This window comes from Phyllopteryx taeniolatus, chromosome 2, assembly GCF_024500385.1.
Source record: "Phyllopteryx taeniolatus isolate TA_2022b chromosome 2, UOR_Ptae_1.2, whole genome shotgun sequence".
Taxonomy (NCBI): Eukaryota; Metazoa; Chordata; class Actinopteri; order Syngnathiformes; family Syngnathidae; genus Phyllopteryx; species Phyllopteryx taeniolatus.
In genome coordinates this window covers 432,369-458,027 of record NC_084503.1, presented here as the reverse complement: position 1 = coordinate 458,027, position 25,659 = coordinate 432,369, and the positions used below count along the sequence as shown (strand labels likewise).

The 25,659-nt window shown below is 45.9% G+C and overlaps 2 protein-coding genes across 9 annotated transcripts in view; both read right to left on the bottom strand.

Annotated features, from left to right (window-relative positions):
• The window catches only part of sbf2 (SET binding factor 2), a 104,256-nt gene that overhangs the window by 17,983 nt on the left and 60,614 nt on the right, over positions 1-25,659 (bottom strand). For all 8 annotated transcript variants that reach the window (XM_061750329.1, XM_061750338.1, XM_061750348.1 and 5 more), the window contains 15 exons: positions 24,272-24,476; positions 24,074-24,183; positions 23,209-23,358; positions 16,875-16,943; positions 10,083-10,253; positions 6,505-6,770; positions 5,589-5,761; positions 5,278-5,351; positions 2,341-2,536; positions 2,039-2,166; positions 1,769-1,944; positions 1,527-1,660; positions 1,251-1,452; positions 262-458; positions 25-165 (listed from right to left, as the gene is read on the bottom strand). In XM_061750329.1, coding sequence (XP_061606313.1) covers positions 25-165; positions 262-458; positions 1,251-1,452; positions 1,527-1,660; positions 1,769-1,944; positions 2,039-2,166; positions 2,341-2,536; positions 5,278-5,351; positions 5,589-5,761; positions 6,505-6,770; positions 10,083-10,253; positions 16,875-16,943; positions 23,209-23,358; positions 24,074-24,183; positions 24,272-24,476 — 2,392 coding nt within the window. The remainder of the gene's footprint in view (positions 1-24; positions 166-261; positions 459-1,250; positions 1,453-1,526; positions 1,661-1,768; positions 1,945-2,038; positions 2,167-2,340; positions 2,537-5,277; positions 5,352-5,588; positions 5,762-6,504; positions 6,771-10,082; positions 10,254-16,874; positions 16,944-23,208; positions 23,359-24,073; positions 24,184-24,271; positions 24,477-25,659) is intronic.
• LOC133466619 (uncharacterized) lies at positions 6,783-8,440 on the bottom strand. Its single transcript, XM_061750540.1, has 2 exons — positions 7,998-8,440; positions 6,783-7,908 (listed from the first exon to the last, which is right to left on the bottom strand). The coding sequence occupies exons 1-2, from the start codon at positions 8,438-8,440 to the stop codon at positions 7,743-7,745; spliced, it is 609 nt and encodes a 202-aa protein (XP_061606524.1). The 3' UTR covers positions 6,783-7,742.

Here is a 25,659-nt window from a genome sequence, read left to right as displayed (position 1 = left end):
TCATCATCATAATCACGCACGTACCCGGTGAGAGGCCTACGACGGAGCGGTTCGAGAGAGTGTTGCGGTCGTTCATCTTGAAGTAAATAGGAATGGAATCGAGGACGGCTTGCAGGTACTTCTCTCGCTCAAGGCTACTGGAGGACTCGGAGGATGACGCAGGCGCTACATCAAAACACAGCCAGTCCTTTAGGCCAAAATGCCTTTTTCAATGGCCGCGCAAATGGAGTCATTTGTCAAATGAATGACATTAAAGCTCACCTGTGGAGGAGGGGTTCTGCGACTTAAACAATCCCACCACACTCTTGCCGTGGAAGCCCCCCGAGCGCAGCAGCACGGCTTTGGTGCGAGGGTGTTTCCAGCACACGACAGGCAGACGGCTGTGCCTGTAGCAACGCGCCACTTTGTGTAAACTGCTGTCTTGTATGGCCTGGGGAACCACCAGGAGGCCCGGATAACTGAGGCGGACGAGAGAAGCAAATACATGTCGGGTTCCTAATACAGAAGAGTATGAAATCAAGTGGACACTGTAAAAGGTGGTGCAGAGAAGAACAGAGAAGAAGTGTGCCTGTGTTACGCGGGGTTGAACCGCTGCAGATTGTTCGCTAGCTAAGCTGGTGACAGTTGCGTCAACTGGTGGATGAAGTCATTCTTTCTTTTTTCTTGTTTTTTCTTTTCGTTGTCCGCATAACTGTTTGACATGCTCTCTCTCCGCGCACTCGCTCAATCACATTCAGACACTCGGAACGTAGAACTTTAACGCTCATCGTAATCACAATGCTTTGTCATCATGTATTGGAGCAACCGTGTTACGGGGCTTGTTGCTGGAGTTCAATAGGTTCCAACAGTCCGTGAAGGTGTTTTGGGATGGCTTTGTGTGTATTTTCAGTCTTTTCTCTGTTACAGGAGAGCGTTAGGCAAATTCGTTAAATGAAGGCTGACGTGCAGTCGAAGCTATTCGTCAGCGAGCGTTTCAGACGGGCGTGCGTTTGATTAGATTGGTGAATTATTTTGCAAAGCGACCTCGCTACCGGTGTGATTTTTCGTCAACTATTTCCACACGCTTGAGGCCCTTCTGCTAGTTTTCTGCGTCGACCAATCAAGAGGTGCTTGATTTCAGCGAGGCGGCCATGTCAATCCCGTGTTTTGGCGACAGCGATCGGTTGACTTCGAGCTCTAACCGTCACTGCGGAGCGGCGAAATGGAAATGGCAATATTCTAAGTCTTGCATTTCCTGAGACGTGGCATACCTGCGACAGAGGGAATAAAGCCTATTCACAGCCGTGATCCTGAAACGGTCGCCCGACTTCGAGCGAGTTGAGCCGGCCGTGACGGTACCGAGGCCCATCCGCTGGTAGTCACGGAAACAGGACTGCTCCACCAGCTGCTCCATGGTGGACTTGTCGGACGCTCTCAGAGTGCTGCCAGGCGGTGGCTCTCCATCATCCGATACTGGAGAACACATGCAGACGTGAAGATTGACACGGCTTGAAAAAAAACCTAACTTTCAATTATTTTTCTCTCACCTGAAATGTCATCATCTTCGTGCCAGGTCATTCTGCTGCCTCTGTCGTTCCTCTTCAGCGTGGTCTGGCTACCGCGGCCCATTGTGATCTTGCTGGCTCTCTTGGCTCCCTTGACAATAGTTTTGGACAGTGTTCTGAAGCAACGACAGAGCAGAAAGCCACTAAACAGACCATCGGAGGTCGAAATTCGGTTTTGTAAAATAAGTAACATTTCTTCTCATCAATAAAGCTCAACCACAAACCTAAAGCCGGTGTTCCTCTCTTTTTGCTTTGGAAGGACAAGCTGAGGTTGAGTTTGCCCTGCAGCAAACGCAAAGGAGCTGAAGATGGATTGTGGGTAGCGGACCCTCTGTATGTGCTTCCTGAACATTTCCACCATCTCCGAGCTCACCTCTTCATCGAAAGCCACCTTTATCAACTGCGCCGGAAAAACAACAACTGACCTTACAGTGCTATTGTATGTCTGTGACCTGTGGTAAAAAACAAAATGGAGAAACCTGCCATGTACTCACCTGAAAGGATGCAGAGCGCAGCTGGAGGCCCTCCTGCATGTTCTGCTGCAGCTGGTTCTGGATGCTGATCTTCTTCTCCTTAGTCAAGGTGGACACTGGGAAAGCTCTGGTCACTGCCTGCTCCCCCACTGAACTCAACGCAAGGACAATGGCGTGTGTGCAAGTACGGCCAATGCGGCAGGAATACAATACAATGGCCTATCGACTAATAACTCAATTTGGTCTTCAACAGGTTGCAAAAGGGTCCCGAAGCCTAAATTAGCTTGAGTTTGAAAAGCGTTACTGGTGCAAAATGAACTGACCTAGTGGGTCATGAGGGATGCCTTTGAAGATGATGCGGTACGTGGTGAGGAAGAGGGCTCCCTCTGCCGGTAGGATGTGCGGGCCCCCCAGCAGCCCCCCAGCAGCTTCTTCCCTGCCATCGGGATCCAGAAGCACCCTCAGCCCCTCTGACACAAACTCCTCCCCAGGAAGCAGCGCCGGACGTAGAATTTTAGGCTAACGGAACGACATGATGAAAATTAAACCAAGAAACGGCACCAAAAAAAAAAAAATCGACGTGGTTGACATTTTCCATTCCTGAAGCCCAACTCTAGAAGCAGATCTGCACCGGCAGATTCAAAACACTTTTCGATGACAAAAAGACATATGCAAGCTTCACATGCACACAACGCTGTCTAAAAGACAATTGTAAATACCACGATGGAATTATGGGAAACTTGATTTAAGGAAATGAAATAGGAACATTCATTAACACAGGCCATCTTGCATGCTCAACAGGGCTCATTGATCCGATTGGGAACAGTTTCTTTAGCATGCCAGCTGCAGATAGTCATCATTTTTTTGCCCTCTTAATACAATTAAGGCTAATCCTTATAGAGCTGCAACTTATTCAACACCTCAGCAACCAAAAGGGGTACAGCCTCAAACAAAAACACCAACACTGAACTCAATGGCACGTGAAGTGCTTGGTAGGTAAATCCAGTATTACAGCATGCAGCCATGTCACGCTGACGACGCACGATCCAGCTCAGGCTGGGATCGCGGCAGCCGTGGAACCAGTCTCATAACGCCGTCGCCGGTTTGACCTCAGCTGGTTTCTGGTCAATGTAGGCCAATGAGCGCATTTCAACAGACTACTTCAAGCTGCATCTGACACGGTAACCCCTACGATAGACCTTTTCGTAATGTTAGGAAACAACGGGTGTTAGGGCACCTCCGGATGGCAGAAAGCGAGTGACCGGCGCCGACTTCAACATAAAAGCACGAGAAAAAACTTGTTTTTGGGGTTCCGCTGCCAGATATATAGAAAAAAAAAAAATATATATAGAGAGAGATATAATATAAGATATATATAATAAATAATCCAGCAGAAACTCGGGGTGAGGACGGGAAAAAAAATACAAAATCAAATCAAGTGGACACTGTAAAAAGTTGTGCGGAGAAGAAGACAAGTGTGCCTTGCGGTGCACTAATCGCTTCAAAAGGGACAGACTAGGAACCAAACCCGGGGCTTTGACATTTTCATGGAGTAATTTCCAAAAACACAATGGCTAGGCCTGCTAGCTAAAGCAGCTCGACAGGATGCTATCCATTTCAGAGTCAAAAAAAAGCGCACCTGTGCCAATTCCCAACAACAGAAAAGCCAGCCCCTCAATGAATATGTTAACCGTGTCCGAATTTGAATCCATTTCCGTGCAGAAATGCAAATTACAGCCCGCGTCTTCACTCGAAATCATCTTTTCAACAGACTCCACAACAAATTCAAACTTTGGTTGGAAGGGAAGAAGGTGAAATGAATCATTCAAGCCATTTCCCATGTGTTGTCAATCACACTCCCTTGGTCAAATGCGGTGCCATTGGCGCCATTGCCACCCGGAGGTACAGTATGTCATGGTGAAAAAGGTCTTTTTCTGTCTCATGTTGGGTTGTTAATTGAGTAGTTGAAGCAAGCAAGGCCAATCCGTCAGTTGCTAAATCACTCAGATACGCATTGGTTCAATAACCTTCTTTGACCCAGGTCAGCGATTTTAAAGAGGCATTAGATTGCATCTTTAATGCGTTCCCTGATTTGTTTTCCCCCTTCTACTACTAATAATACTCTGACTCATCATGAGGCCGGTGCCACTGTTGTTTAGACACTTTTTAGTATTTGGCATGCGTCTTGCGGCTAGCAATCCAGCTTGGAATGAGCCGCAAAGTTCAGCCGACAGCTCACCACAGCTTCCGGGTTGGTCTCAAGGCAGTGTTGGGATGCTGTTTGTCTGTGTGTATGAGTGCGTGTAACAAGGATTACCAAGTGCTGGCAGACACAATAAAAGCACAGCAGGGTTCAAAATACCAAGTCAAATATTTCAAAGTGCACTGGAAAACATTGGAAATCTTCCAGTGGCTGCACAAGAGCAGCTTGGATGCTACAGTCTACAAAAAACAAGTTTGGAGAAAAAAAACAACAACAATCTTTGAGTGTTGTTTTCAAAGCTCAGCGAAAAGTGGCTCTGAAATGAACATGTTGCGATAGGGAACCTAAGAAAATGCCCAAGGAAAACATCGCAGCTTATTTGCTTGCTAAAATGAGGTTTGCTACAGTGTCACATTATACTGATTCGTATCAAAGCTCATGTTGTGGTCATATATTATGGAAGTTCAAATTACACAGTATTGACGGCTTAGTGCAGCACAGTGGAAGAGTGGTTAACAGTTAGCCGGTTTCAATCAGCCTTTGTGTGTACAGCGTGGGTAGCAAGTCTTAGCACAATTATACAAATATCAATATCAAATATCCCCCAAATTTGGATTTATTTATTTCAGCAGATTCCCCCAAAAATAAGATTTCAGGGGGGTTGAATACGTCCTCTGAAAAAAGGCAACGTTTGTGCATACATGCATGTTAAGTCACTTGGAACTAACTTGTCGTAGGTGTCAATGTGAGCGTTAATGGCTGTCTCTATTTACTGGTGATATGTTCAGGGTGTAGGTCGCCGCTCAACCTCAGACAGCTCACAGTTAGCTACTCCCAACTGCGACACGTAAATATGAAGGAAACGGAATCATTAACCAAAAATGGAGCTAAGGAGCTAGGTGCCACTAAAATGGCCTAATTTTGCCTTGAATGTGTGCATATTCTGGGGAGTGGTTAACTTAGTTGTGGACAGTCTTTGGCGAAGTGCATTTCAGCGCTCGTACACGAGTATAGCCCCGTACGCTCTGAACGTCTTGCAATGTAGAGCATCGCAAACCTTCTGAATGGGTGGTAACCTCCTGCTCTCCCTGTGAACTGCCTCGAGAGCCTCCATCTGCATGGCAACGACGCCTGTGGGTCAGAAGATGAGGTTACCTGGTGTCCACACACGCACAGAGCCTGTACAAAGAAACACGTTCACACAACCAGTGTGTGTGTATTTCAAGGTTCTAAGGCCATTTAACGTGTCAGGAGTTAATCAGCTCAGGGGCCGCTGTTGCTGAGAATACACACCAGCGCAGGTTACTCTGCACAAAGCTGAGGGAATTAGGACAGCAGATGCATGAATGAACATTGTGCGTGACGTACCTGGGATCATGGTGTGGAGGTTCTTGATGTGTTCCTGGGTTACTCCGCTCTCAGTGCACACCTTGTCGACGAAGCGGGCCACAAATCGGACCACCGAGTTAGCCACGTCGCTGTTCTCCGATTCCTCAAAGCCACTTTCTGTGTCGAAGCTTTCGGCAACGCTGCCGGCGATGCTGTAAGTGATAAACGGTACGAACATGTACAGGGTCAAGCCGCCGTGTCCATGGGGAGATGCGAGAGCTGCGTGTTGACAGAAGTGATCGGCAAGCAGCGAGCAGATGCTAGGATCAATCATGCTAGGATTAGTCATAGAAAATCTTGCACGTGAAGCAAACTGCCTTCTGGAATCCTCGCAATTGAGTGAGTGGCAGGACCCAAATGTGAAAAACAAAATGACAATGACAAAAAAAAAAAAAAACTACAACAACAATGACAGAAAATGACTACACAAACAATTTTGCAGCTGCTGACTCGTGAAACTACATGCAAAGAACAAATAATAAAATGTTACTTCTTGAGGCTGTTCTCAGAATAAAACAGGAATCGACAGAGGAAGACCTACTCTCACATCATCAAACTGTGAAAGCTTCCCTCCGATAAGACTGATCAACGTGCCTTACATGGGAAATGCATATGCAACTGTTGGCATGTAAGTTGCTATGTTTTAACCTTTAAAGCAACGGATATTCAAACACAAACAACGGAGCAATACAAGAGACAGACAATATTACAGGCATATATCCTTTGGCCTCTGCGAAAAACAACTAAATTACTGCTGAGGAGTTGACTGACTGAGGGAGGGACGAGAGAACAATGGGCACAACAACAGCCCTATCAACAAGCTCAATACGACAGAGAGCGAAAAGCACCAACAAAAATCCACTGACTCAAGCAAGTGAACCGTCTCTCTGCTGACCTGTTGGTGACGATGCTGTTGCTGCCGCTCTCCCAGTCAGCCGCGGGCGTGTTACGAAGCAGTTTGTTCTTGCTGGTGTCCAAAGGAATTAGCAGGTAGACCATGAGGCTGGCGTAATGGATGGCCTGGCTGAAAACGGTACTCTCCTCGTTCTTCACCAGTTCCTGCTGCTTCTCTTTGTTCAGGCTCGGCCACAAGCGCAGCTGCTTGGCCGCCAGGTCCATAGCTGTCTGCGCCTCGTCTTTTGCGGGCAGTGTGCCCACATCCTGGGAAGAGATGGCAGACACAACGGTAGGAGAGGAAATGTTTGAGGGGACTGAGGGCCATTGCAAGTTCGCCGGGAGCTCTGATTTTATTCGGGTTTCAGAGATTTCTTGCAAACACCGTAGCGCTAACATAGAGTCAGCAGATGAGTAACGAATAGTGTTTAAAAAATGGTGTGAGTATGACTGGGTGACCCCAAACTATATATTTAAAAAAAACAAAACAAAAAACAATTATCTTTATTCATATTCTATTACTGAATACCTTTCTCATTAGACAATCCATTTAACTATTTATTTATTTTTGCTAAAACTGCACTTCTCTCTCATATGTGCTCTCTGCCTTTTTGGCCAAAGCACCCTTGAAAAAGAGGCCTTGGTGTCAATGGGTTTTTATTTTCTGGTTAAATAAAGGTTTTAATTGACAGTATGCAACTGTTTGAAGATGAAGAACATGTTCGTTGAGCAGATAAAATTGCGTGGTCAAAGAAAGCAAGCCATTTTCAACACTTTAGATTGGACGTTAATTTGTAGTAAATAAAAGACCCACGTGGGGACTGACCAAGAGTATTGATTTGTGAAAAAAAAATGAAACTGACCAAATTTGAAAGTGACAAGAAATCATTTGCCCTTTTTGCAAATTTGTGGTGACTTGAGATTTAAAGTACTCTCTTTCTTGAAAACCAATTACCGTAATTTCTCGTGTATAATACGCACCCCCAAAGTTGACATCAAAATTGTAGAAAAGCCTTCTACCCATGTATAATGCATTTTTACAATGCATGATTTTGCTTCTACCCCTCCTGGAAGCCGTCACCTTATCGTGGTGGAGGGGTTTGTGTGTCCCAATGATCCTAGGAGCTAAGTTGTAGGGTCACCCATGGCCAACAGGTGAGGCACCAGACAAAGCACGGCTAAAAGACTCCTATGACGAAAACTATTAATGGATCTAGGTTTCCCTTGCCCGGATGCGGGTCACCAGGGCACCCCTCTGGAGCCAGGCCTGGAGGTGGGGCTCGAAGGCGAGCACCTGGTGGCGGGGCCTGGACCCATGGGCGCAGCCCGAAACGGTAACGTGGGTCCCCCTTCTCCTGGGCTCACCACCTGTGGGAGGGGCCATAGGGGTCGGGTGCAGTGCGAGCTGGACGGACCCGAACCCGACACCAACGGTGAGGGATGCCGTCAAGCTGAAGAAGGAGTCCTATCGGGCCTTTTTGGGCTGTGACATACCTGAGGCAACTGATGGGTACCGGCTGGCCAAGCGGAATGCAGCTTTGGTGGTCGCTGAAGCAAAACCACGGGCGTGAGAGGAGTTCGGTGAGGCCATGGAGAAAGACTTCCGGACGGCTTCGAGGAAATTCTGGTCCACCATCCGGCGTCTCAGGAGGGGGAAGCAGTGCACCATCAACACTGTGTATAGTGGGGATGGGGCACAGCTGACCTCGACTCGGGACGTTGTGAGCCGGCGGGGAGAATACTCCGAAGACCTCCTCAATTCCACCGACACGCCTTCCCATGAGGGAGCAGAGTCTGGGTTCTCTGAGGCGGACTTTCCCATCTCTGGGGTTGAGGTCACCGAGTGGCAAGGTCCCGGGGGTGGATGAGATTCGCCTGGAGTTCCTAAAGGCTCTGGATGTTGTGGTGCTGTCCTGGTTAACACGCCTCTGCAACATCGGTTTGGTGGCCTCAGAATTGGATCTCTGCTTTTTGCAGATGATTTGGTTCTGTTCGCTTCATCAAGCCCTCACCTCCAATTCTCACCGGAGCGGTTCGCAGCCGAGTGTGAAGCGGCTGGGATGAGAATCAGCACCTCCAAATCTGAGACCGCGGTCCTCAGTCGGAAAAGTGTGGCGTGCCCTCTCCGGGTCGGGGATGAGATCCTGCCCCAAGTGGAGGAGTTCAATTATCTTGGGGTCTTGTTCACGAGTGAGGGAAGAACGGAACGGGAGATCGACAGGCGGATCGGCGCAGCGTCTGCAGTGATGCGGACTTTGTATCGATCCGTTGTGGTAAAGAAGGAGCTAAGCCGAAAGGCGACGCTCTCGATTTACCGGTCGATCAACGTTCCTACCCTCACCTATGGTCACGAGCTGTGTGTCGTGACCCAAAGAACGAGATCCCGGATACGAGCGGCCGAAATGAGTTTCTTCCGCAGGGTGTCCGGGCTCTCCCTTACAGAACGGGTGAGAAGCTCGGTCATCCGGGAGGATCTCAGAGTAGAGCCGCTGCTCCTCCGCATCGAGAGGAGCCAGATGAGGTGGCCGGGGCATCTGATTCGGATGTCTCCCGGACGCTTCCCCGGTGAGGTGTTCCGGGCACGTCCCACCGGGAGGAGACCCCGGGAACGACCCAGGACACGCCGGAGAGACTATGTCCTTCGGCCGGCCCTGGAACGCCTCGGGATCCCCCCGGAAGAGCTGGATGAAGTGGATGGGGAGAGGGAAGTCTGGGCGTCCCTGCTGAAGCTACTGCCCCCGAGACCCGACCTCGGATAAGCGGTAGAAAATGGATGGATAGATGGATGGATTTTGCTTCTACCCATATGATCAAAACATGAAGTATTCAGAGCCCTACTTTTATTTAGTAAATGAGAAAACACACAGTTGTGCTCATATGTCTGATTACCCGGGCAGAATATGTAAGATGGACACAATTCTTTCAAGAAAACATGAAGGGCCAGGCGAAATGCATTGAGTTATATTTTAATGGGATTCAAATTAAACTGTCAAGCATTTCAGAAAAGCATTATCATCAAACAAAACATAACCACAAAGAAATTAATGGTGGTTGTTGTTCAGTCATCAATCGTATTTAAAAAAAAAAAAAAGAAACCGTTCACAAAAACTGCCAGGGTATGTAAACTTACGAGCACAACTGTACAGATATGCAGTCCTACGTACCTCCTATCATATTGGAATGAAAGTGTAGGCTACACCTTTCGCATAACCTCTAGGTGGCGGTGGCATATTGAAATGAACGTGTACCGCTTTTTCATAACCTATATCTGGCGGCATACATACCGATCTATAATGCGCAGCACTGATTTTTGACATGTTTTTTGGGGGGGGGGTGCGCATTATACACAAGAAATTACAGTAATTTAGTTGAGAAAAAAAGTGTCAAAAGAAACAATGAGAACAGCCAAATTGATTTGAACAATTGACAGCTCAGTCAAATAAGTTCCCCTGACATTCTAAGGTGTCTTAAATGTACTTTTTCAATGAATCCAAAATGTAGTGCAAATTAGCTCCAACACAGATTAACAAGAGATCAGCGAAATTAGACAGTTGAAAAATGAAAATGTCATCTTTTTACCTTCAGCCTGGCAGCGATGCTCCACTTCTCCTCCGGGGTGTTTAAATACAAATCCCGGATCTGGCTCTGGACCTCGCTGTAGAAAGTGGCCTCCCAAAACTGCTGGTTGGTCCAGATGGGGTGGTCCTGGATGCAGGTGTAGGCAAACTGGTTCACCCCAGCAACCAGTTTCTGACAGACAAAAATACATTTGAAAAGCAATACAAAAGAGTGTATTTGTGTGTTTGTGGTCAAAATAAATAAATGAATACAAGTACTATATACACGATGCTGGTCTCTTTCGATTTCACATCAGCATGACACGATTACTGAGAATGTGAGGTTATAGGTTAATATACATATATATCAATGGGTTTGATGTGATTCGGGTGGTAAAGAAGATTATGAGCCAGTCCAAGCGTCCAAAAAGTGGAAACTGGATGTAATGTAAACTCAGCCACAACAAACACTAAATCATAATAGTCACATTTCTGACAAGCACTGAATGTATGATTACTTTTTACAAATTCCAAATTAAAATGTGTATTATTTTATATAGAAAATCAACTAATCTATTTTGATTGGATCAAATGGTAGAGACGTAAAACTGTTAAATTGCAATTTATTTGATGAGAGGACATTGTGTGTCCTATTATGAGGTGGTTTGGAAAATTGGAAAAAAGTGCGCAATGGATGACGTCCCGATGTTTGTGTGGTTTCACATATTCCAAAAACGTGCATGTTAAGTTTTTGGAAGACTAAATTGTCCATGGAGCCTGTGATTAACGGACAACCAGTCCAGGGTGTCGCACAAAATCAGATGCGATAGGCTGCAGCATAACCCGTAGAAAATGATTGGATGATGAGGAGGGTCATCCTCGTGTCGAATTTCTTTTCACCGTGATGACATTGACAGCTGCTCTTGTTGTTCCACTTGCATTCAAAAACAGGAGTCAAAGCTGCTATAGTTTAAAGTGAAAGCAATACATTTCCAAGTTTGAATCAGTGGTGACATAAAGTCCCCCCATGCGGCAACAGACCCTTGTTTTGTTTGCTCTGAGTATTCTGAAACAGTTTTTTTGTTTTAGTGTGGGCTAAAGAGTAAGCACATCGTTGTTTGCAAAAAATATCCAGGGCGGAAATGTGCAACGCTTGGCCTCCGACATTCCACCTGGTTATCACTTTGGAACGTTACAATGTACGTTGTGACAAACCCTAAATAAAATATACCAAGATGAGTCAAAACAATTGCCGATCTTCACGCAGATCATAAATAAGACCAGGGGCTGTTTTTGATCAGCTTTTGACACGATGCAGTGTTTGTTTTTATTTTTTTGTATAATTATCATCCCTTAAACGTTCTTCCTCAAGCATGTGAACTGGAGGCAGTTGCTCTAATTATAAGCAACAGAAACAAAACATCTTAAATCAAAGTATGATGGGCCTGAAGCCAAGAGATGGAGTGTGCGCCAAGCTGTTCCTCAAGTGCCCTACTATCCTGGGTCGCAGTTCATTGGATTCATTCAAAACAATAACATGTGAATTCAACTATGAACCAAACTTTGTCCATCGTGCAGCACATCAAGCCTCTTACGAGTCAAAACAAAACCAAAGTGACATGTTACTGCAGTCTTGTGCTTCTCTTCTGTTACATTAAGCAGCACAGAAATGTTTCTTCGGAATCGTGCAAAAAGCGGAACACTAACAAATCTTCAATTTGTTTCTTGCTATGACGTACGTAGGTATGAAATGAATATACAATGGAACCTCTGCTGTTCATGCGATTGGGGAGTTCTTTGCCTGCGCCCGTCGCAGACGGCAGGACGTTGTCATATCGCGAGTGCACGTTCACACACGGCATTGCCGACGTCAAATGCATTCAACATAAAAGGCACACGGACTGTAAACTTCAGGTTTTAAACTTCACCCTCTGGATTTTGATGCCGTTCTGTCTCTGATACCAAGTTGGAAGCTGGCAAATTACTGGGTCAACTTCACCCCCCCCCATGCCCCTGTCAGCAGACCACTGGGAGAGAATGCTGTTCAAAATGTTAAGTTTCCTGCAGCTTCTTCCCATTTAATTTTGGTCTCTCTGGAACATAACCGCGCCTACTGTTCATTCATCAAAATCAGAATCATCAAATGACTTTAAATCATCCCACTTTTGAGTAGTGTGCCGTGTTTTCAGTCATTATGCAACAGCGACGGCTCCCCAAATATCCCATCATCGGCGCAAGTAATGCAATAAGTCACTGCGAAGACATTCCGGACAAAGAGAGCTCAACTTCTGCGTTCAAAAATAAGCCGAGCAAAGACTTCACCGTGACCAAAGGCGACACAGCATGCGGGAGAGGAACGTGACCGAGTCTAGACTCTGCACAGACATGCTGATTTTCAGCGATAAGGATGAAAGAAGCGCTTCTCCAAACAAACAGAGGCATACATGAATAGTGGGATTGTCTTTCAGAAGCTCTGTAACACCTCTCTGCGCTACGTGCTATTTGTCTGAAAGCAGATGTGCGAGTGTGTGACGTGTCGATGCCGTCTATACTCAGCCTGGGTGTGTTTTTCGGACTCTTCGGATATGTGCAGGTCATTTTGACCTGGGTCATCTCTTCTTAATACAGCGACACACTCACAAGACAAATGGGGAAGGGGAGAATAATGGAGAGGCAGGAGGAAAGGAAATAAGGGAATCAAGTTGAAGGGAAAAGGGGGAGTACACTTCCAGCGGACCCATCTGGCCGAGGGACTCGACCCGTGGAGTGTGGAATGCAAGTTCGAGAGAGGGGGTTCAAAAAACCAAACAAAAAACACAAAAAGGGAGCAAGAAGGGGGAGAAATTGCGTCTTGGTGAAAAATAAAAGGGCTATCAGGATCTGGGATCTTCTTTTGAACTTTAGGGGCATGATCCTGAGGTTGATGCTATGAAAGGCAGTGAGCGCGAGCTTTAAGCACCGACTGGACACATCACATGTCAAGTGCGCGGCGGTGCATGTGTGTCACTGAAAACGCTGCGTCCAACCCAATGTGTTGCCAGCCTGGAGGCCGCAAAAGAGTTCAGAGCATTCCTAAATTGCAGAAACAACAAAAGTCATTATTTCAGAGTGTGGGGAAAAAAAAAAAAAAAAAAAAAGCTATTTCGTCACGGAAAGTCAGAACCATAAACAAATCCACCAATAGGACATAACTGTGTAATAACACAATGTACAAGTAACGTAAATGTTCCAAAAGAAGGTAAACATTGTAACGTAAACCCGAGTTGGACATGTTGGCGTTACACAAGGGTCAATCAGTGCGTCACTTTCCCTGATGAGGACATGGTGGAGGAAAATGCCCAGACCATCCTCCACCTGAAACCACCGGTGCTACTGCACTGTAGGTCATCAGATCTATTGTATCCAGCAGGATAAAGACATTGACTGTGGCGCATTCAAATGGATTGAATCATATGCAAAGAAAACGACTTACTTGGATGTCAGTGACACCTACTCATGTCCTGATAGACACCAATGTTTAAATAATAAATGCCAGAGGAACTGTGCAACTGGACAAAACATCACTCATCACAACCAACAAAGGGCCACTGTGGTTGTATTAAACGTAGCTTAACTTCACCAACTGGCACCATGCATGCAAAATACAGCACACGGTGACATATATCATGCAAATCAGTCTGTCTTTGGCTCTATCGCAAATAGCATGTGCAATATATTCCTACGGAGGAGTCAGGGGACATGTAAAAGCAGAGTCGTTTAAGGAACGAACAGAGAATGTGGGTCAATAACATCAGCTGTTAAGCCTCAACAAACCACAATCGTCTCTGCTCGTGACGATTGCGGTAGCGGGCAGCTGGAGCTGTGCGGCATACGGATCGTGCCCACTGACAGCATGAAAACAGGACACACTTTGACGCTCTAATGCAAATCTGATCCCGGCGTCAAAAACTCCCAGCAAAAGATCGATCCCACATACAGAGAAAGGAAACAAAAATGAACAAAACCTTGAATATACCCATGTGTTTTGGTGGTTAGGACCCATAGAAAGAGAGAATTCTTTTGCTACCATTCCAATGAGCTCGAACACATTTAACATGATGCTTCCTTTGCACATTAAGGTAAATGTGATGTGCAGAAGCGAAGCGTGATTTCACACGACACAAATAAGACCAAAATTGATTTCGTCTTGGACTTCCAATTAAGACTGACAAAAAAAAAAAGATACTGATACTAATACAATACAGAGTACACCCATCCATCCATTATCTGAGCCGCTTCTCCTCACAAGGGTCGCGGGAGCGCTGGAGCCTATCCCAGCTATCACCGGGCTGAGTACACCTGTTTTCCAAATCAAAGGCTCATCATCAAAAATGATGTCCTTATCACATTTTGAACTACAACAACAATACGACGTATTGTATTTTTCATTGAGCCGTCACCTTATCGTGGTGGAGGGGTTTGTGTGTCCCAGTGATCCTAGGAGCTAAGTTGTCTGGGGCTTCACGCCCCTGGCAGGGTCACCCATGGCAAACAGGTCCTAGGTGAGGGACCAGACAAACCACGGCTCCAAAAACCCCTATGACGAGTACAATAAATGGATTCAGGTTTCCCTTGCCCGGACGCGGGTCACCGGGGCCCCCCTTTGGAGCCAGGCCCGGAGGTAGGGTTCGAAGGAGAGCGCCCGGCGGCCGGGCCTGCACCCGTGGGGCCCGGCCGAGCGCAGCCCGAAAGGGTAACGTGGGTCCCCCTTCCCGTGGGCTCATCACCTGTGGGAGGGGCCGTAGGGGTCGGGCGCAGTGCGAGCTGGGCGGTGGCCGAAGGCGGGGAAACGGGAGATCGACGGGCGGATCGGCGCAGCGTCTGCAGTGATGCGGACTTTGTATCGATCCGTTGTGGTGAAGAAGGAGCTAAGCCGAAAGGCGAAGCTCTCCATTTACCGGTCGATCTACGTTCCTACCCTCACCTATGGTCACGAGCTGCGGGTCGTGACCCAAAGAACGAGATCCAGGATACGAGCGGCCTGAAATGAGTTTCCTCCGCAGGGTGTCCGGGCTCTCCCTGAGAGATGGGGTGAGAAGTTCGGTCATCCGGGAGGATCTCAGAGTAGAGCCGCTGCTCCTTCACATCGAGAGGAGCCAGATGAGGTGGCCGGGGCATCTGATTCGGACGCCTCCCCGGTGAGGTGTTCCGGGCACGTCCCACCGGGAGGAGATCCCGGGGACGACCCAGGACACGCCGGAGAGACCACGTCCTTCGGCCGGCCCGGGAACGCCTCGGGATGCCCCCGGAAGAGCCGGATGAAGTGGCTGGAGAGAGGGAAGTATGGGTGTCCCTGCTAAAGCTGCTGCCCCCGCGACCCGACCTCGGATAAGCGGTAGAAAATGCATGGATGGATGGATGGATTTTTCATGATGTATACAACAGCAGCGAAGGGAAAATTCAGACTGTGCAAAAATTCCTTTGCCCTTGCTGTTTTCATATTCAATAATTGAACAGTTCCTGCCTTGTGCTCCAAGTCAAATCCCACTTGATTAACTGATCATCAGCCAGTGAGCATCGCAGCACTACAGAATTTGAGAAAGTTATGATACATTGTACGGTTAGCAAGTGAGAAAGCCTCTCGTCTAGAAATGAACATTGCAGCACGGCTTAGTTAAAAAAAAAAAAGCATCACAAGATTTATCAAACAAGCTTCTTGGAAATATGAGACCAGAGTGGATACGCCATGCCACAATGCACAGCACCACATTTGGCGAACGCCAACCATGCTGAGCTCATGCTCTTATTTCGGGATCCAGGAAACTTGCAGTCATTTAGTCCACCACGTCTCGTGTTTACCAACATGTTTTAGAGTCATCTAACAGCGCAATGATTCCCCCCAAAAATCGGTAACACAATGGCTGGGGGGAAAAAACAAGTATGCTGTAACGATCCAGTCAAAGTCCAGACCTTAACCCGACTCAATTGCTGCATGTGCTTCATCGAACACCTGAAAAAGCAATGTTGCAATATGTGGGACCGCTGATTTATAAGGAAGGACTACTTAGTTGTGCTCATTTTGGCTTTTTTGTTTAGGAAACTGCAACATGGTAAGTGACATGACCATGAACTTGCCAAGAAATATGCTGCAATGTTGGAGGGATCTATTTATGGGGAGACGTCAGGAACATACCGCGCATGTCATATGATGCCGCATTACCTTTCTCTGTTTATGGCACGGTTCCACTGTGTGACTCTTGCACCAGTGACTGCAGAATCCTTTTTGGCAAATTCTTGCCTGATCTCACTTGACTTTTTAGCCACTAGCTGAGTGGATAAGCCCAGCATGCTGCTCGTTCCCAAAATACAAACATTGCTATATACTGTTACAGTCTGCTTTTATTGGCTTCCACGTAAGAAATCATTGGTATTATTCTACTGCGGCTCATAGAAATCTTTATGAAACCACACGCTTTCAAATCTTCTAAACCAGCACAGAGCTATGGAACCATTGAAAAAAAAAAAAAGATTCATTTTGAATATTTTTTTCTTTGCTCGAGAGTTTAAGTGTTCCATCCGCCTGTGGCATGTGCTCTAAAAGTTAACTCGAAAATTATGCTGAATGTCATTAGCGTCTACTATTTGGAAAATCAAAGAAAAATATCATTTGCTTAATAATTGGGAACGCAGTGTATATTGTGAGACTGGAACTTTTGCGTGTAAAGGGTTTTAGCAACAAGCATGCCAACCTAGCACTTTGTATACATTCTCTATAAAATGTGCGAAACAGAAGCCGACCGTGGAAGACACATCTGTGTTTAATGAACCTACTTACTCGGTAAAAAGCTGTTGACAGGGGCAGCAGTGCAGCAGCCACAGTGTACTCCTCTGAGCTGGAACAGTCCTGCGGGTCAAACAACAGGGGACACGTGAGAGCGGGGCAAGACGCAGCGGGTCACAGGTTATGCGGCTCTGTTACAGCTCCCAACACACACCAGGACCACTGGGGGAAAAAAAAACGATGTTTTGGTAAAGGAAAAGTGAGAGATGGCGTTATCGCTGGTACGTGTTCCTCTCTTATATTGTAAGAAGGCTTCTAACTGTACATGTGACGCGTGAATGATGATGATGAACACCAAGGGGTAAACTATCCATATACTCGTTACATAAAGCCAGTTGTGTCCTGTTAAATGTCAGCACAGTTTTTCTTTTGGCATCCGCTTGTCCATCTGTCGAGGAATTTTTTCGCGAGGTTTTGCCAACCTTTTTAATTGCCATATTCCATCCATCCATCCATCTATTTTCGGCCGCTTAAACGGGACTGGGGCGTGGGAGCAGCAGCTTACACGACTTCCCTTTCCCCAGCTACTTCGTCCAGCTTTTCCGGGGGGATCCTGAGGCATTCCCAGCCCGCCTGGAGACATAGCCGCTCCAGCGTGTCCTGGGTAATTCCCGGGGCATTCCTCCCGGTGGGACCTGCCCAGAATACCTCACTAGCGAGGCGTCCAGGGGGCATCCTAACCAGATACCCGAGCCATCTCATCTGGTTTCTCTCGATACAGAGGAGCAGCAGGTCTACTCTGAGCTCCTCCCAGATGACCGAGCTTCTAATCCTATCTCTAATCGAGAACCCTAACGGACCCTCCTCTCCAGCACCCCCAAATAGGTCTTACCAGGGAGGCTGAGGAGTGTGATCCCCCTATAGTTGGAACACACCCTGCGGTGCCCCTTCTTAAAAAGGGGGCCCACCACCCCGGTCTGCCAATGCAGAGGCACTGTCCCCGATGTCCTCGTGATGTCGCAGACGCGTGTCAACCAGGACGGCCTTGCGACATCCAGAGCCTTCAGGGACTCCGAGTGGATCTCATCCACCCCGGACCCTCACAATACGTTTGGGCCTGCCAGGTCGGACGAGGATCTTCCACCTACCATCGACGCCAACACGCCACCAGGTGGTGATCGGTTGACAGCTCCGCCCCTTTCTTCCCCTGCCTGCCCGAGAGATGCGGCCGGAAGTCCGATGACACGACCGCAAAGTCGATCATCGAACTGCGACTGAGGGCGTCCTGGTGCCAAGTGCACGTGTGGACACCCTTATGATCATGTACCATATATCTATACTACACTCTTATCTATATATATTATTTCCTCTGAAATTGTACTTGGTCAAATATGACATCATGCATACAAACAGTTTATTTAATACACAATACATAATGGGTGCATCATACTTCATGAATATGTCATATGTCACTGTCAGTATTATATTTCCCTCTTGCACTAATTGTGTAAATACTGCTGTCACATAGGGGCTCTAAAAACTGATGAGAACAGGAGAAAAGGATGCGAGTCGGACTCCAAAAGTACTTCATTCACAGGAAATTGGTACTTAGTGGTGCTAAGCTGTGTCGGGATAAGCTATTGGGCTCAAGGAGAATATAGCCAGAGGAAACAAAAGTCTGATTTTGACCTGGCGGCGTACCTAATCACCCTCAACTGGACTAAAAAATTACAAATAAAAACAAATTTAAAAAGCTATTTCAGGACACACCTCACTTCAAAGACATGAAGAATGTGCGTATACAGTCACACGTTGAGAAATCAAAAGCTCACAGCATAGGGTGAAGAATGCGGCATTCTCTCATAGTGGTTTCTAATAGGGCCCCTGTTGCCACCATTGCTCAAGAGAAGAAGAATGTACAGAGGAGCGAAAATGCAAAACACAAGTGCCAAAGCCCCACATGAAAGCCTGCCTCCCCCTCGCGTGGACGAAGCAACGCAGTTTCTGTTTGATTTGACTTGTGTCACTTGTGTTTAGCATTTGGGCTATCATTAAAAAAAAGTTCCACCTTGAAGTGGAACCGTCAGAGCATTGTTTACGGGCAGCCCGAACAACGCTGCAAGCCACTTGAGTTTACGATCGGAAATGCACAGGTGGTGAGTGAATAGCCAACAACCCAAAACAAAAGAAACGCGTCGATCCAGTGATGCGTATACAGTCAACCACAAATTGTTACTCAAGGAGAAATTAGAGGCCAGAAAACGATGTCCTGTAGGAGGTGGGAATGTCCGCAGTTTGCGCAATAATAAATAATTGACTGGATTTACAATCCGGATGCATCTAAAAACAGAATGGTTGACTCATACAACCCCAACGCCAGGTTCGGAAATGACAAGTATCGTAAAAAGGATTTTTTGCATGCCACATCCATACATACAGAGCCAGTCCAAACATCTGTAGGATTCTAAAACACTACATGTCAAGCAAGCGATATCGGGTTAAGCCAACTTCCTTATCACCAACACACTCACACTCACACTCTCGTCTAAGCAGACGGGACGCGTAGCGACAGCACAAAAGCTTTCCAGATAAACTACCGATAAGAGATAAGCGCTATATTCTACAAAGGGCCTGAGAATAGACACAAAGTAAAGTGAAAATTGATTTTCCAATGACAAGAGGAAAATGAGTAAGCTATTGAGGGAAACGCTCCTATGGATCTACCACACACAGGGTGGGGAGTACCGTATTTTCACGACCATAAGGCGCACCTAAAAGTCTTACATTTTCTCCAAAACGGACGGGCGCCTTGTGTGTGCCCCGAGTTCCAACATCTATAAATGTTGTTGTGTGATGACATTTTTGAGCATTTGCACAGAGGCAAAGCGGATGCGGCTGAGGACAGGGGGGGGGGGGGGGGTGCGTGAAGGAGGACGCTAAAGCCACGCCCCCGCGCCGTGGTGTTTTTTTGTTTTGTTTTTGTTTTTAGACTGCGCCTTTTATAACGGTGCGGCGTATGGTTGTGAAAATACGGTACATGCAAGTTTATTCGGGGTGTCAAGAAATACCAGACAAGAACTCGTAATGTGCAACGTTTCATCCCGCTAACTTCTTTTCCTCCCATTATTTACTGTATTTCTCACCGGTCGTTTCCTCCCACTTGAAGCTGCAGGAACTCTTTAACGACACCGATGACTAACGCGGCTATTCAGCCTCAGACACGTACACGATACAACGAGCACAAACAGGGAAGTCAAGCATGTGGTAGAAATGATGCAGGACGTAAACAAAGGGAAACTTCCTGAAACACTATCCGGAATGAACACGGAATGCACACGTAAATGACACTATTACGCACATAATAGCGCATAAACATTTGAGTTAATTGCGACAGGGTTTATCAAAAGGAAGAGAAGGCCAAATAGTTGACCTCTTAAGTGTATTGAGAGTTCTGAAACCTGATTTCAGCAAATGTTTACCTGCAATGGAATGAGCTGCACATGGGAAGGCTACCCAGTTCCCATTCCCAGTGACCATTACTACGTCGAGCAGTCCATTAGCATATGTGCTAAATAATGTCCAACGTAATGAAGTCACACACTGAAACAGTTGAAACAGTTATAGCGGTCTTCAGGCTGACCGTAAAGGCGGCGGGGGTACCATCTTGCTGGCACTTGCTCCGAGACAACAACAGTAAGATCAATTTTCTCCGAACAACATCTGTGGAGAACATGTGCTCGTCTTGCCCACTTCTCAAGCTCCCCATCATGTGGGACACATGGCCTTGGCGGCACTGCGGCCACACGAACCTCCCGCCGTAATCCTCTCTCCCACTCCCAATAAACTGCCATTCAGAATGTGTTTTTGAACTAAGATGAGGCCCTGGGCCATGAGAGAGCTGAGCACAGAGGACTAATAATCCTATCTGACAGGAAATGGTTGGGATGCCAGGATACATCCACAGCAGGCCTCGTTCCCCCACATGGCTCGTGTACTTCAGGGAGCTGGAGCACTGACCGACGTGCGTGCACACACAACTAGATGTGCAATTAGCTCCAATGCGTCAGTGGAGCTCGTTACTTTGTGTGATTCGTGGCAGAAAGAAAGATAAGGATAATAACCTTTGTTTAAACAGGAAAAAATACTCCAAAACCTTTCTGGCCGCAACAACACATTCCTGAGAATGCATCATTTTGATTCATACATTACAGGCTTTGAAAAAAATGCTCCTTGGAAAAACCTAAGGCTGCAACAATTAATCGAATAACTTTAATAATGGGTTTGCAAAAAAACGGAAGTTCAATCTCTGCCTGGAGGTTTTGAAGGAATTCATCAGAGACCAATGTCACTGTCACTCGGTGAACAATTAAGTTGGCGTGATGGCACCAAGCCAAGAGGAAAGAGTCCGTAAAAGACAAAGAACATCGAAAGTTTGGGATCATTTCACACTTCTTAACATGTGTGAAAAATAAAGTGCAGCACTTATACCCTCGCCGACACAAGGTAACGTATCGATGTTAGCTAAGTTAACATAGCCTACCGTCACTCCTGGGAATGCATTGTAATGCCGCTGCGTGTGGCCGAGGATAGAAACTATCCCCGATGCACTTTCAGTTGCTTTAGTGGACAAACAGTAAGAAAACACAAACATAAGCACGTTCATACACGAGCTGCCAATGGCCACAGCCAACTTCGAGTCACTCAACACGTACACGAGGTAACGGGTTAGCCAGTTAATGGCCAGCCAACTCTACACTCTCATTCGCTGGCACCCACATCACTCACCAGGCCAGGCCCTGCCTTCAAAAGCCATACACACCCAGTCACACATACCATAGCAGAACACTTGTACCTGTACCTCACATGCATGTCATGTTTAATAATCTTTTTTTTTTTTTTTTTAAATCGATGGGATAATCGGTAGAATACTCAATTCTTAAAATATTCAAGCTGCGGCTCTACGTGCAACTCATGTCATCCTAACCGTAATATACTATCATTTGGCTTATCGCACAGTTTTGTTACACTCCACCACATCCTTCAAAAACCTTTTTGAAAACTGATTGTAACCGCAAAACTGTTATTTAGCAATACGAGGGCACCGAAACGATGAATGTCATGATGGGCCTCCTAATGATGATGTCATTGTGAATCAATGTGTCACATCCATGTGGATGCCAGAAATCTTAATGAGGCATCATGCTATCATTGTACAAAAGCAAGGAACATTTTTGACAGGACAAGTCACACTGATCCCTGAGTCGCACTCTCACACACTTCACACACACACACACATACACTACTAAAATGGCTCTCATATGCCTGGGTGTTGCAAGAAAGGGCGTGAAGACCGTCAATTTGCTATTTATATTCCTTTCTCAGCTCATCTCAAAGAAATCCATAAAAACTGAGCTCACAACAGATGCCTGGTTTCAATGAAGGGAAAAACTAAACAGTAAAATCAGAATGTGTGTCACTAGTTTAGCAGGAGTCTGATTTCTACAAAAAAATCTTGATTATTGTACACTGTAACCAAATGATAGTAGAGTAACATAAGTCAGTCAGTAAATGAAGCGCAAGAGACTGCTTCTGCCAATCAATAGTTTTGTCACATGGCCATTACTTTGACATTGTATTCCTGCCCTGAGCAGCTGCCAGCATTAATTGGCTTTGGACTCAAACAATCTAAAGTCACTCCATAAAACCTGCACACTGGGGGCCACTGATGATGATTCAACTCCAAAGAGGGATCTGATTCAATGCGGTCAAAATGAAGAATTAGCAATAAAGACCTGGCTGCTTTAGCTGAGTGAAGCCTCAGGCTCGTTCAGGGCTGCACAAAAGACACGGCTTACTGACTTGGACACTTGTTTCAACCAGGAAGAGACAAACAACCTGTCTGATAAACAGTGAGCCAAATTACTGGACTAGTTGTTTACAACATGTTGTAAACAACTAGGCAAACCAGGAGGAAAGGTAACCATGGCCAGTCGCTATTATGTCCAATTGTGCTTCCCTGACACTGCTTTTGCTTAAAAACTGAGGACATTCACAGTATTTTCCTGTTTTGATTTCCGTTCTGGACAGATCCACTACAATAAATCGTGGTTAGTTTTTTTTAACCCCAAAATGATTTTACGTAAGAGGTTGGGGGGAATGGGTTAGTTGCAGTTTTCACTGCAAAAAGTACGCAAAGAAGAAGAGGCTAATAATCATTCAGTCATTTGACAATGATGGAGAAGAGCAAAAGTGTTCACAATTTCAGAGGAACTAAATCATTGGTTGCTTTTGATTGCTGACCTGCTGAGGTGACTGTCTTTTGAAAAGCGATGGGGACAAATGGAATGACAGGTTTTAGTTTTCGTCTTTCTGGGATGGTGTGAATTACCTGCAGGGCACAATTCATCATCCGAACAATGTAGTCAAACTGTTGGTGGTCCAGTATGGCCCGATTTTGTTGGACATGCAGACTGAGCTCCTCGGTCAGACACTGGCGAGTTGCTTTGCCTTTGAGGGCCCGCAGAGCAGCAGGGAGGGTCTGTTTAGAGGGAGAAGGACAAAGACAGGGTTGCGGAAAACATCAACGACACTCTAACTGATATCAGGAATAACAAAAGTAACTCGGGAAAGAAAATCCAAAAGAATCTCATTTAGCGACCATTACCATCTTAAAATAGTCACCGTTGTCTGCAAGGTGGCGAATAGTCTCAAGGAATGGAATGCGTCTGAAGAAATTGGGATTTATGCAATGTTTTTGTCATTTTATTTTGATGAGCGGGACAAAATACTACTGTACTTTGTTATACAGTCAGTGGTTGCTATAAGAGTACAGTGCGTACATTCCCTAACCATGTGTAAAAGCAGGTTTTATAGGGTCACTGGCGGTTCAGAGCATACATGGTATGTATTCTGACACGAGCAGGGGAATGTATGCGTTGATGATCAAACAAATATATGAAGCCATTGGGATACAGAGCAAATTGGCTGTTGGCCAGCTTAAAAACACCGGATAATAAAAAAGTGCTGTATTTTTGCCCCTGATCTCACAGTTCATACACAGAGCCCCGGAAAGGAAAACGGGTGCAAATCTACCTTTTACATTCGTTTTTGAAACACTTGAACGCACTGCTGTATTTTAATGTCACTCGTGATGGTGCTACGTTTAAGAACCACAAATCTACAAGGTAAGGAAGGTCAAACTACAAATCTAAAATAAATGTCATGATGTCAACCAAATGATGATACATTATAACCTTTTCAGTCTCGAGGGTCTTGTTCTCGAAGATGAAGGATATGCAGCTCCTCACTACCTCAAGCCTGCGAGCACTGTTAAACACAGAGCCAGTCTTTCCCATAATGGACACTGAAAAACATTTAAGGAATCACTCCAAATTTGTACAGTCCAAAAATTGGGTGGGCTCTGATATCATCATAGTCATAGATGGCCATACCGACGGGAGGACCAGGAGGTACAACGCATTTCTTCTCAGGCCGCGTTAATGGAGCTGCGCTGGTGTGTTTGGCCACACCCTCCCGCAGAAGCTTCTCCACTTGATCGTCACATAACAGGGGGAAGGGTATCTGGTGCACCCGCAGGTGGGATCCCTCCGAAGGTCTAGGCACCTTCTGGAATGCCATGTGGGGGTTTGGAATCTCCTAGCAAGGAATACCGAAGTGTTAAAACGGACTGACAAATGTATTCAAGTCAGATACAGTGGTACCTTGAGTTGAATTGAATTGGCTCCTAACTCAAAACACTCGCATCTTAAACAAATGGAAATGCCATTAATGTGTTCCAGCCTTTGTAAAAAAAAAAAAAAAAAAAAAACCAAAATTGTGCTACATTTTTAATAAAGGAAAACAGCACTCAGAAATATGTTTTTTTTCTGTAATATATTGTACTTTCTAAAAACATACAGTAATGACATCATTAAATAGAAAGGAAAGAATTGAACAGTTTCTCTCCTATATTTTGCTTCAATTCGATAGACATTGTGCGGTTCCTTCTGCTTTGCCCACCTAGGGACAGTATAGTACAGACTTATAGCTGTACATTACTCATTTTTCCACAGAGGATAAAGCGTACAGTGCTGTGAAAAAATATTGGCCCCCTTCTCAAATTCTTAGATTTTTGCATAGTTTCCCCGCTTTAATGTTTAAGATCATCAAAACAAATGTAAATATCAGAAAAATAGAACCCAAGTGAAGTTCAAATGCTGTCACAAACTGATGTCTGAACGTTCTCCTTCAAGATTTTCTGTTAAAGAGCAGAATTCATAGTTCCATCAATCACAGCATGTTGTCCAGGTCCTGACTGGGCAAAGCAGCCCAAGACCATCCCACTACTACCGCCACCTTGTTTGGACGTAGCTATGATGTTGTTTTTCTGAAATGCTGTGCGACACACACCTTCCAAAAAGCTCAACTTTCATCTCGTCAGTCCATGTAATGTTCTCCCAAAGCTCATTCAGATGGGTTTTCTTCCTTATTGTTCAGTCATGAACACTGACCTTAACTGAGGCAAGGGAGGCCTGCAGTTCTTTACACGTTGTCTTGAGTTCCTCCTGGCTGAGTCATTGCCGTTCTCTTGGGGTAATCTTTGTAGGCCGGCCACTCCTGGGTAGGTACACCACTGTTCCATGTTTTCTCCATGCGAGGATAACGGCTCTCCCTATGGTTCGCTGGAATCCCAAAGGTTCCCAAAGGTTTCGAGATGGCTTTTGTAACCCTTTCCAGACTGATAGATGTCAATGACTTTATTTCTCCACCGTTCTGGAATTTGCATTTTGTTGCAGCTTTTTTAGATCTTTTGTCCGACTTGATTTTGTTGGGACAGATT